Here is a 13,402-nt window from a genome sequence, read left to right as displayed (position 1 = left end):
TTTACTAATAACTGGCCAATTCCTAAAATGGTTAATAAATCTCTTCCTTCCATATGCCACCCTGTCATATTTACTTCAATTTTTTCCAAAAATATTTCATATTATTTCAAGTTAAGAAAATGTAATATATGCATTAAGGTAAAGAAATGTTACTGTGCTTGATTTTGCAACTGAACTCAGTAAGTATTATGTAAATCCTCCTGTTCTGGCATTAATTGATATTGCATGTCCATGTATTTATTTTTCCAATAAAAGAATAATAATAAATTAATTTACTGTCAACTCTTACTAACTTGAAACCTTCCATTTGATTAATGATTGTCTGTATGGATTCCATAAATATTGATTCATTGCTGATATTTTGGATCCTGTTATGGTAACTCTGGGAAACACGAGAAAACTCAAGCAGTTGCTCTCAATGTTTGTGAGGGTTTTGATCATGTTTGGTATACATGTCTTCTAAACATGCTTTCACTTTATGGCATACCCTCTGTTTTTTGCACATGGATATCTAGTTTTCTCTGACTGCTTTGTGTGTGATGGTAAATGGCTTTCTTTCTTCTAACTTATCAACTAATGTTCCAGTTTCTCAAGAATTTTCTTTGACCTACTCTTCCTCCTGTATACTAATGAATACCTTCCAAAGACTGGAAATGCCATCTCTACTTTTGCCCAATGATGTTATGCATCTTTCTACCTCCCAGTTTGATAGTCTCTTATCTGTACAAATAGTTACAACTTTGTATATCCATCATCAGTTCCTTAATTGCATATCTTTGGGTAATTTTTCATCAGGGTAAAGAAAACTTAAAAGTAAACTTTTAACAAACCTAACCTGTCTGCCTTATTTGTTTTGTGTGTGTGTGTGAGAGAGAGAGAGAGAGAGAGAGAGAGAGAGAGAGAGAGAGAGAGAGAGAGAGAGAGAGAGAGAGACTTTATCAGAATACAGAGATGCTAAAAATTTCAAGGTTTCTCTTCATGGACATAAGGCTAGAGGTTCATAGCCTCCAACATGGAGGATTCATAATAAACAAAATAACAGGCATTAAAATAGAATAAAAGTAACAATGCTGTAACGTCTGATTGAGCTGGTTTAACATTGAGATGAATAGCTCATCCTCAATCAGACAGAAGCAGACTTATGGGAATAGTTGAATATTGAGTATATGAGATCCATTATTGAAAAAAAAAAAATTTTTTTTTTTTCTCTACCTCTGATCAACAGTGAATTGGTTCATTTCACCATCAAGGTTTCTCAAATAAGTCTGTTTCTCTTGTTCTGATTGTCAACAATACTCAGCTTTCAAGATAAGATTATATATATTTCCTGGATTTAACTAGTGGCAGTCATAGTATGAAATGATTAATAATGCTGGCCAACAAAGAAAAGGTTTTTTTTGTACCTCCAGAACAGAAGTTGCAGATTCTAAAAGAAATTGATTCTTATTCCAAAAATACCAAAATTATGTTTCTACCATGTCTCCCATTGAATAATATAATGAAATTTTAGAAACGTAATGGACAACCAATTTTGAATATTATACATTAATACCTATGCCATCTTAAAAAGTAATTTTATTTATTTTAAAATACTTTAATGAAACAATGTACTACAAATGTAAGTTTGTTTAGAAATGTTTACCACTTAATTTTTCTAATAGTCCATTTTGCTTTTTCTCCCTTGAGAAACCAGTAATTAATCTTTCATCATGGCAGTATCCCAGCAACCTTGGCACTGCTTTTCCATTGTGGATATGTCCTGATGAAAGCATTCCCCTTGCTCGTCAATTACATATCCCAAATTTCGAGGGAAAAAACTGAGACTGGAATGAAGAAAATCAATTTTCAAAGATATTTGGCAACCGATATTCTTATAACATTGCAGTAAAGTTAACAGTATGGATTCATAATTATTTCCTTTCCTTTTTCCAAGAAATCCATGCACAACTGCTTTAAACGATTGCCGAGTTACTAGTTCATTATTTCGGAGTATAAGTCCTGGTGAAAATTCTGTTTCAGTTTTGCATCTGTTAAATTGGGAAACACTTCCGTAGCAGAATACAGTTCATTCTTTATCCAGAGCCATAACAAAATTCTTTTTTGGTTCAACCAGTAGAACATATTTTATATTACTCCTCCGTGGGGTGCCTCCGTAGCCAGGTGGGCAGGAGCAGCAGTGCGTAGCACACGCTTCTTGATTAGACCGGGGTTCGAGCCCGTGACCACCAAATACGGAGGATGCGGAAAGGTCAGGGAATGACCACCGCATATCCCCGGAGCAATATGGCCTTAGTTGCTAATGCTCCTAAAAAAAAAACCAAATAACAAATAAATAACTCCTCCGTGGTAAAAATTCCTTCCCCCTTTTTCACTACTGCACAATGTTTTTCTGTTGCATGGCTGTTTCTCAAATGTAGAAAATAACAGTATTTTGTGAACTTCCCAAGACCAGTGAATAATCCAATCACCACAGACATTCCAAGCAGCAAAATCATGATATTTTATTCCACTCAGGATCTTAGATATATTTTCATATGTTTCATTCAAGCCAACTTCATGAACTAGAGGAACTGGTGGGGATGTATTTCCATTGTGCAGCAAAACTGCTTTTAAACTTAATTTTGAAGCATCAATAAATAAATGCCATTCAATAGGATTGTGTTCATTGCCTGGATCATTCAGAAGATTACTAATATCTTTATAGAAACACATACCATCTTCCATAACAAAATATTTTGAGAACAATTTTTGATATACTGTAATTTTGGTTCCTGCTTCATGTAACTTCCACTGTTTTAACATAGAACCAAGGACTTCTGCTTGCTTTTAGATAAGTTTAAATTACACAATGAAGTCATTCATCTCTTCTTGCTTAAGTATGCATTATAACTTTCTTGGTAGTCCAGATCTGTTGAAGTGGATAGTCCAGCAAAATCTGCAATACAGGAATCCTTGGTATATTCATCACTGCCTTGTTTTTACCTTGATTTTGGGGGATCTGGTATCAGCAGCTCTTCAATGGATAAAAGGATGGTTAAGTGGGAGAAGACAGAGGTTGGTAATCAATGGGTGCTGCTCTTCGTGGACTAATGTTATTAGTGGAGTCTCACAGGATTCGGTGTTGGGGGGACCACTGTTGTTTTGTATATTTATCAATGATATTGATGAAGGTATATCAGGCTTAATGTTGAAGTTTGCAGATGATACAAAAGTTGGCAGGGTTGTTAATGACAGTAATGGCAGTGTGCTACTGCAACAGGATCTAGATAATTTGGGCAGATGGGCTAAGAAGTGGCAACTGAAGTTTAACCTTGACAAATGCAAAGTATTGCATATGGGTAGAAGTAACCCCAGAGAAACGTACCAACTGTGTGGTACTACACTTAAGGTGGTAGAAAGTGAAAAAGACCTGGGAGTAATTGTGCAGTCAGATATGAAGTTTTCTGAGCAATGCAGACAGGCTGCCAGGGCAGGTCATGAGGTTTTGTCAATGGTATATAGGAATTTTGCTAGCAGGGAAAAGGAGGTGATTGTCTCTCTGTATAAGGCAATGGTAAGACCACACGTATTGAGTACTGCATACACGTCTGGAGGCCTCATTTTAGGAAGGATGTAGATTTGCTTGAATGTGTTACAGAGAAGGGTACCAAGATTGGTGAGGGAAATGAAGGGATCCTCTTACCAGTAGAGGCTTAAGTTCTGCAAATTGCAGCAGCTGGAGACTAGGCACCTGTGTGGTGATCTGATTGAGGTGTATAAGGCCTTGAATGGGTTGAGCACGCTGAATTCTGATGGGATCCTTCCACTTGTTCAGATTACGAACCTAAGGGGGCATAAATTCAAATTAAGAAAGGACAGATGTAGAATAGATGTGCGGAAACTTGCCTTTAGCCAGTGGGTGGTTAATTGCTGGAACAAACTTCCATCTGTCCTTGTGGAAGTTGATAGGTTTAATAAATTTAAGGAGGAACTGGACAGGCATTTGGAGGGAATGGTGTGGGTTTTTTTTTTTTTTTTTTGGCTGATGCTGCACTTGCGTTCTTTCATCACATGCCGCCACGACTACTACTATTATGTGGAACAGGCCTTATTGCAGATGATATGTTACGCTATTTGATGCCGTACTTGCTTTTTCCGGACAGTCCTGATATTTTTGTCTTTCTGAAATAGCAGTTGTCACTGTGATTGCATGGTTCTTGCTACACTGCAAAAGACACTTAATTTTCCCAGTTAGCCACATCCTCAGATTTGTAATGCAAGTATTGCAGCACGTATGTGGAGTCTAGGTTTTGTCTTGATTACTAATCTTGCAACCAAAGTACAAAGAATATGCACATTTAGTAATATTATAGATTTCTTCCTCTCAATTTTTATTGTTAACCCTCCACACACACGTAGATATTGTCACGGTGATGCAGACACTTTTTTTTTTATGAAAACCCCCAAACACGAAAGGTATCAAACCTATAGTACTTAGTACCGTGCATGGGTTTGAAGGAGAAGTATGGGGGGAGGGGGATGCAGCAAACTTTGCTCTAGAGACTAAACATGGGTTTCACTACTTCAAGCCTCCAATAAGCAAAGTGGTGGTATTTCACCGGTTGATGAATGTCATCTACCACCTACTGACTTGACTTCACACTTCCTTTGATTTGACTTAAACATTTTAACAATACAGTGCTAAGCAAAGCACAGAAGAAACATACAACGTGCAATAGATATGCAGATAAACTGTTCATGTACTTGCACTACAACTGCCTTTCCATTACTGAAAGAGAGAGGTAGGAGGCACACAGACAATGTTGAACATTTATTAATTTTCCCCAACATTACTGTCATCTATGAGTCCATGCAAACATTACTGTTTTCAGGTATTATGACAGATTGGCATCATATCTACTTCCCTGATTTGTATTAAAATTTACCTATTATGGGTAAACACAACCCTGTATATGTAGAAATTGTGATATGAAATTTTAAGAAATATTTTTGAAATCTGTGCTTAAAAATTGAATGCAAACAGCTGATACAGTAGAGCATCAGTTATCTGGAATAATTGACGTTAGACCCTTTCTGGATAATTGAACCAGATAATTTTTCTGGTAAGATTAAACAAATTTAATCTAATTATTTAATTAAATAAATTTAATCATCCTTACAATTAAATTAAATTATTAAGATTAATTAAATTAAAAAAAATATATATAAACTAATCTCAGAAAGCAGAAACATCCATCCAGGCATTTTTATGATTTTTATACAAAACAGGAAAATTAGAAAGATTTTTAAATGCTCTCGTTTTTTTCAACTTACTGATAACGAGCATGGACAATTTATGCATCCCAATGACATTTGCACACGTAGCAACTGTAACTTGCCCTTTTTTCATCTTATAACCTGGTGCAGGCATTCCTCTTTTAGTGGCAAGGGTTTTTCTCGGTAATGCTTTCCATAATAAGCTTGTCTCATCAACATTATAAACGTTTCCTTTCTTGTAATTTGCTTAATTGAAGCGAACTTACTTTTAAAGGACACCACTGCCAATTCATTTGCAGAAAGTTTCTCGCCTTGAATGTCTAGTTCACATATACTGTGTTTTAGTTTAAAGTTTTTCAGCCAACTGCACTTTCCTTAAAATCTCCATTACCTCTTAATTTTAGATTAAAATCCAATGCCTTTTCACACAACATTGGGTCAGACACTGGTTCACCTAAACTTTGCTTCTGAAGAAAACAAAAAAAAAAAAAAAATAAATAAATAAATAAAGTGCACTCTCTAAAGCGGCATTTTCAGGTTTCGACATAAGTCTTTTCCCTACTAGATTCTCTTTCACTATCCATAATCGACACAAATTCTGTTATAGCATTGGAATTTATCTTGGTGTCGTAAATTGTTGAAGTCCCCACATTAAACTCTTTGGAGTGATTTCCTAAATTTTTGCCTTTTCTAATTCTATTAATAATTTCTGTTTTTTGTTGCAATGTAAAAATTATGTGTTTTCTTTTTGTTCACATTTTACCATAAAAAATTGAGAAAAATAAAAAATCGAACAGTTTCGGGGCCGATATTATTCTTACCCAATCTGGAGCTAAACTAATTTGAAATTCACCCATGGTTTCCAAGAAAGCCTAGTAGTCTCTCCATGATTGACACAAATTCTGTTGTAGCATTGGAATTTTTCTTGGTGTTGTAAATTGTTGAAGTCCCCACATTAAATTCTTTGGAGTGATTTCCTAAATTTTCACCTTTTCTAATTCTGTTAATAATTTCTGTTTCTTGTTGCAGTGTTGAAATTACGTGTTTTCTTTTTGTTCACATTTTACCATAAAAAAAATTGAGAAAAATAATAAATAGCACAGTTTTGGGGCCAATATTATTCTTACCGAATCTGGAGCTAAACTAATCTGAAATTCACTCATGGCTTCCGAGAAAGCCCAGTATCTCTGTGATATTTTTCTAAAGCACATTTCTAGAGGTCACAAGCAGTTTGCACTTTTCGGTTTATTGGGTTTTTGTTTGTACAATCTGTTATAAATGGGTAGTAAATTTGATCTTTCACTTATTATAATCAAAATTCAGTTTGTGAACTTGATCACTATAACTGGTGCTTACTGTACTACCATTAATTAAAAAAAAAAAAAAGAAGAAAGATCAGCCTTTCAAATTATTCCAGATAACTGACATTCCTGATAACCGATGTTGTATATTAGTGGAGGTAAAAATCATATTGGGCAGCGTAATTCAGAAGAGAATGATTTCTGTAATCATTCTCTTCTGAACAGCTATTGAGTCTGTATAAATTGATTTCTAATATTTTTCCTACATCTGGAGTAGATTCTCCAAAACAGAACCACAATTGAACTTTGATTTAATGCCATCATTTGTTTAAATCGGGGATTGGTACTAAATCAAGGTTCTTCAGAAAATAAGAATTACTATTTTAGCATTAAGAAATTGAAGAATTATGACATTATTTTCTCTAAAGGAAAAAGGGAATATCGAAATATATTTATGCATATGAACGATATAATGAAATATATTGAAGATAGAAAAATATTTAGGTATTACCCAGATATGCAAAGTAAAGGTTAAGAATAATTACGAGAAATAAAATTTTTTCCACTTACAATAAATATCTAGTACAGTAGGGCATTAAATCTGAATGTCATTAATTCGAAACATCAATAATCTGAATGAGCAAGCATTTATTATTATTTTTTTTATGCTGGTGCCATAAAATAATTACAATGTGCCAGTTATTGTTGATCACCTTTGCAAATTCAATTTTGATTCTATTAAACAGCAATTCTAATAAGTGAAAATTGGAGGATTTTATCCACAGGCTATAAAAAATGCAGATATAAAGCACAAATTTCTACTTTTATTATCTTATCAATTAATAAAATTAAATGATATGTGAAAATCGAAGAATATTATCCATGGGTTAGCAAAAGAAAATAAATTTACTCTTACGTACATAGCTTAATTAATATACATACGGTACTAACTAAACATAACTTTGTAATCTGATATTCAACACACTTTGAAATTGGGGTATTTCTGTTCACTGACATTTTTTGGGGTTGTAAAATCTAAAACAGTTAAAAAGATAAGCATCAATCAATAACAAAGAACAGGGCACACACAAATTGCTACTAACACGACATGTGCGTGAGACAACTGGCTGCTAAAAAAAAAAAAAAAAAAAAAAAACCAACCAAGACCAAGAATATTTGTGTATATATTTATCGTAAATTTTACTGATTTACAACAATTTGGAATTCAGAAATATCAAACAATAATAAAATATTAATTTTTTTTATACAGGGTGTTTCAGTTAAACGTTTCAGAACTTCTAAGAGGGGTAGGGTACATCCTGACAACTCGAAATCATATAGCAATGTGGGGTCGGAAATGCTTCCTGAAGCGGTGTTGTACACAGAAGCACCATAAAAAGAAAAGAGACCGTAAGTGAGAAATCGTTTTAATAATACATGAAAAGAAGCAAAAGGTACATGGATGAAAGTAAGTGTTCGAAGTTTCTTCAACCTCGTATTGCTTTCGCACAGTGGTACCTTGGAAAATGTGCTACAAATCCCCCTTTTCCTGCTGAAGTGTTGTTTTCCGATGAGGCATCCTTCACAAGGGAAGGAATTTTCAACACGCATAACGACCATATCTGGGCGGTTGAGAACCCGCATGCAATACGACGTCGTGCAGCACAGATTCGATTTTCGGTCAATGTATGGGCCGGTATTATGGGAGATCACCTCATCGGACCTTACCTGTTACCGTGTCGTCTAACCGGACCTATCTACTTGATCTTTCTGCAGCAAGTATTGCCACAACTTTTGAGAGATGAACAGATTTCTGCATCGACGCAACAGACAATGTGGTTCCAACACGATGGAGCCCCTCCCCATTATAGCGGAGATGTTTGTAACTACCTGGATGTCACATTTGGTCAACAGTGGATCGGACGTGGTGGTCCCGTGCGTTGGCCTGCTCGGTCACCCGACCTATCATGTCTCGATTTTTATTTCTGGGGTCATATGAAATCGCTAGTTTATGACACCCCTGTTGACAATGCTGAGGAGCTGGTTGCAAGAATCGCAGTAGCTGCCGAAGAAATTCGAAATTCGCCTGGAGTATTCCAGAATGTTCGGATGTCCATGCGTCGGAGATGTGAGGCGTGCATTGTAGCCCGTGGAAGAAACTTCGAACACGTACTTTAATCCATGTACCTTTTGCTTCTTTTCATGTATTATTAAAACGATTTCTCACTTACGGTCTCTTTTCTTTATGGTGCTTCTGTGTACAACACCGCTTCAGGAAAGCATTTCCGACCCCACATTGCTATATGATTTCGAGTTGTCAGGATGTACCCTACCCCTCTTAGAAGTTCTGAAACGTTTAACTGAAACACCCTGTATAATTTCCATATAGCCAATTGATTCTCACAATGTTTTTGTTCACTTTTGCTGAGCTCTTGTATCCACGGCCAACCTATGGTTGCAATTGAGCTGATTATTCGTACCATAATGACCTTATCAGGTTCACAACAATTCTAGAAATGTGAAATCTTTGATAGATGTCGAGCATGGGAATGTCATTATCTTAAGAAGTAGCAGCCCAGGCAAAATTAGCAGATATATGTTGGAAATAATATTCCTGTAAAATTGCTGATGGAGGTAATCTCTACACAGGCTGCCATATAGGGAAGGGAAAGGAAGCACAAACAGTGCCGGAATTATCGCACCCCAGTTGGATTTTTCTCACCATATACAGTATTGTACAAGCTTATCCCTGGCCTTTGGCCGTGATGGGACAGTTGCAACTCTTTATATCTATCTATATTGTATTTGCCATGTAGTTGCAATAAAAATTTTCTCTCTCTCTCACGGCCCATATGCCACTAGCCATTGTGGATTGAAGTGTGCGCCGCTGTACAGTTTATAGCCTTTGCCAGTTTAACAACCGTCTAGCAAAATTCTTGAAAATTTGATAATTGGTCCATGCAAGCTGGCTCCAGCATACCACTGGATATAAGAATGAACAGAAGATTTTGAACATTTATTTACAGAGTTTATTTTACTGTACTGTAGTTATGGCATCTTCTTTTAAAAGGAAGCAAAGTTTTACCGTTTGAATCGAAGATTGAGAATTTAAGCAGACTTTCAAAGGGAGAAATCGGGTCTTTGTTAGCAAAATTTTACGAGGTTGGAAAGTCAACCCTAACAGACATTAAAAACAACAAGAAAAAAATTTTAAAGTTTGCATTGAAACTTGATTCAGATGATGGTGCAAAAAACCCTATGAGAACAGCTAATGACCCATCCCTCGAACATGTCGTTTATTTGTGGTTCACAAAGAGATGAAGTTTGGGGAACCCATATTTAGACTTTTGTTTTGAATAGGCACTGGATTTCAACTAAAAATTAGGTGGTTCCTCAGATTTTAAAGCTAGTACAGGTGGCCAAAAAAACTTTAAATTCACTGCACGGCATTAGAGAACTTTGCATTGAAGGGGAAATTTTATCTTGTGATTTTGCTGCAACAGAATCATTTAAAAAAAGTTATCAATCTTTTGGAAAGTGAAGGATATTACAAAGATGATGTATGCAACCCTGATGATACTGGTAGTCACTGTCTAGAAAATCTCTTTCATCTCGCTGTGAAACACCTGCTCCTGGGTTTAAAGTGAGTAAGGAGCAAATTACAGCTATGGTTTGTGCTGCCAATGGGACTCATGCTTTGCCATTGATGCTGATAGGAAAATTAAAGAAACCCCATTTTAAAAATGTCTCCTGCCTCCCTGAGTTATAAAGCACAAAAAAAATGCATAGATGAACCCTGAAGCGTTTACTGATTGGTTTACCAACCATTTTATTCCAAATGTCAGGGAGTATCGTGAATGAGAAGGCAAAATGGGCAAGGTCTTTCTTATCCTAGACAATGCGCCATCACATCCTTTAGTGGAAATATTAAATAAAATACATGATGGATTCAAGGTCATGTTTCTTCCACCAAAATTTTCCTCACTCCTTCAACTGATGGATCAGGGAGTCATTGAAAAGTTGGAGAATCTACAAAAATCAAGTCTTGCACCATTTACTTTTAGCATAAAACAATGAAGAAAGCATCGTAGCTTTTTCGAAAAAGCTCAGTCTCAAGGATAGTTGCTACATGTTAGCTGATACATGGCAATCACTGAATTTATAGAAATGTCCAGAGCGACAACATGTTTCATTGGGTCTTTGTTGTTCAAGTTCTTTTCAAGGAATCTATGAATTTTTGAAGACATACCTTAGCTGTCACTTTTTTGCAAACTTCCATCTCATCTTCTTCACTATCACTGTCAAACGATAGCTCATTTCTTTGTATTAATTCCACAATTTCCCTCGTTGTCATTTCTCCAAAAGCGGGTTCTTGGTCGACTGCAAGAAATTTTTCAGGAGACAGATGCATATAGAATTGGAAGATCGTCCATGGCTATTTGCAACTCCTGGATCGGATTATTTTCTGTTTCATTTACATTAACTTTTTTTGATAAGTCCAGTGTGAGTCCAACAGTTACTTATTGTTCATGGTGAAACTTCATACCACGAAAGTTTGATCATATACAATGCGTCTTTCAAGAACAATTCAGGGGAACAGTTAGTTGATGTTCTCTACTACCTTCACCTGATTTCACCTGTAATGCTTTAAAACTTAATTCCATCATCAAGGGGCTGTAGGAAACCTGTGCAATTAAAAGTTGAAATCAATTTTGCAGCCACTCACAAAATTCTACTGCAGTCTGTGTTTTACTATTATGTCTATAATTCATGTAAACTGATGTGTTGAAATTCTTAAAGTCCCATTTGTATTTGTACAGAACACAAGGTTGACTCTTGCCTTTTTATTTTTTTACACCCTTTCACGGTACCACTATTGTTTTGTCTGGTTGCAGTCTATAAAAGTGAGCTGTTTCACCCATGTTTAAATGTCTTATTGTATTTTTTTAAAAATATTAAATTATTTGATGATATTGTTCCACTGATTCCTTGTCAACCTCAGCTATTTCTCCACATCTGTTTCGTTTAATCAATTGATGGTACTGCTTATACAACCAACCGTTGCTGTGTACAAAATCTCTGATTCTCATCTGTTCTTCCATTAATTTTGCTTAATTACTTCATCAGCTATTCCATTTCTTGCATTAACCTGTCCAATCCTAATAACTAATGCATCCTGCAGCTTTTCATATTTTGGCCCATTTAAGCCGCCTCACTGATTCACTTTTTTTGATTCAGTCATTTCTTATGTTCACTAAGAATTTCTCCAACACAGTAAGTTCTGACTTACTGATCTCTTTCTTTTCAGTTACATTTGACGCTACCCTCTTACTAATTTCGAGGTCAGTACACTTGAATTAACTTTAATGAAAATAAAGAGAAAAGTTACTCTCTAAACTTGGTATTTAATTAGTAATAATACCAAAATACATTTAGTAATAATTTTCAAAAAAATGCCTGTTTAAAGCTGTAATGAATGCAGGAAGGCACTTGAAGCATGAAAGTAAAACATTCTTTTTTTATTAGAACCCCCCTGTTCTCACAGTATGAGGCAAGTGCGAGGAATGCTTAAAAACATGAAATTGGTGGGAAACTGAGTGGTAGGTGAATTCCCCAAGTCCACTTTCTTATTTACAGGGTCAAAAATGATTTTCATAATAGCTTGAAAGTTAACAGTTTATGATTATATCCCATAAGTAAAAAGACAAGGCAGACAAAGTACACAAGTTTGGCATTAAATCAGATTTGTTTGTGAATAAAAATTGTACATTTAGTAATTCACAAATATGGATTATTGTGGATTGCAGGTGTGGTGCTTTACTGAGGGATTCCCCTATTAATATTTATGGAGATCAGTTCACAAGTATTCATTGTCACTTTATGGGGGTGGGGCTATATATGGAGGGGCATTATATAGATATTTGACTATACCTCCCAGATAGTATCCAAAAGATAGCAGTAGATTAAATAATGATACTTCACTTACAAACTCATTTCACCGAATGTCTCTGCAACCCTTTGACACAATGTTCAGTTTCTGTTGCATGCATTTTTCATGCTATTTCACTGGGCACTGTTTTGTTGAATTAATATCTGTAATTCCACCTCTTTTTCTAGCCTGGCCCAAACATGTACATTGACAAGTCAACCTTTATTTACATTTTAACTTCGAACTCTCCAGAGTAACGTTTTTCATTTATGTCTTCTGAATTCTTCGTTTGCAACACCCTTCTTATGTAATTTTCCAATCAGGTATTTCTTGGAAATTGCAGAGTTTAAATCTGGTTTCAGCTAATATCTTTTGTCTTTTCAACCTAAAACCTATACAAGTATTAGAATATTCTAGGTTCTAATAGCTTTCTTTGTTCAGATTGCCATTTTGTAAGGGGGGAACAGTAAATACTGCTGGAATGATTTAGTCTCCATCACGGAAAGGTGGTGGTGGGTCATATTTCAGTGGGCACTGAAAATAATATATTCGAATTTAGTTTGTTGTAATCATTTCACTTCAAAATCATCAGTATTTTTATTTTATATTACTGGAAATTGACATGCTGACAAAATTATATTATATTTTTACTTATCTGCTCTATTAATCTTGGTTTTAAAAAAATGTAGATGTAAAAAATCTAAATATGTTTATGTAATAAAATAAATCAATCAATTTAATGTTATTTAAGGCACCAACTGGAGGGAGAGTAACTGTGATGCAGACCTGTATGCCCAGTGTTGGACCTGGAGCACTGAAAACAAGGGAGGATCCTAACCAGAGAGCTTCTAAAGTATGGATATATGTGTATAAATAATGTAAAAAAATTAAAAAATAAATAATACTAATAAAAAAT

General features: G+C 35.2%; 1 protein-coding gene across 2 annotated transcripts in view; it reads left to right on the top strand.

The window, feature by feature from the left end:
• The window catches only part of Sec24AB (Protein transport protein Sec24AB), a 298,277-nt gene that overhangs the window by 187,185 nt on the left and 97,690 nt on the right, over window positions 1-13,402 (top strand). For both annotated transcript variants that reach the window (XM_090378021.1, XM_090378020.1), the window contains one exon: window positions 13,238-13,339. In XM_090378021.1, the coding sequence (XP_090234147.1) occupies window positions 13,238-13,339 (102 nt within the window). The remainder of the gene's footprint in view (window positions 1-13,237; window positions 13,340-13,402) is intronic.

The sequence above is a fragment of the Mastigoproctus giganteus genome, chromosome 7 (genome assembly GCF_048544385.1).
Source record: "Mastigoproctus giganteus isolate SK-2022 chromosome 7, ASM4854438v1, whole genome shotgun sequence".
Classification (NCBI taxonomy): domain Eukaryota; kingdom Metazoa; phylum Arthropoda; class Arachnida; order Uropygi; family Thelyphonidae; genus Mastigoproctus; species Mastigoproctus giganteus.
Note: the sequence above shows the minus strand (reverse complement) of the source record. Positions and strands in the feature narration are given on the sequence as shown.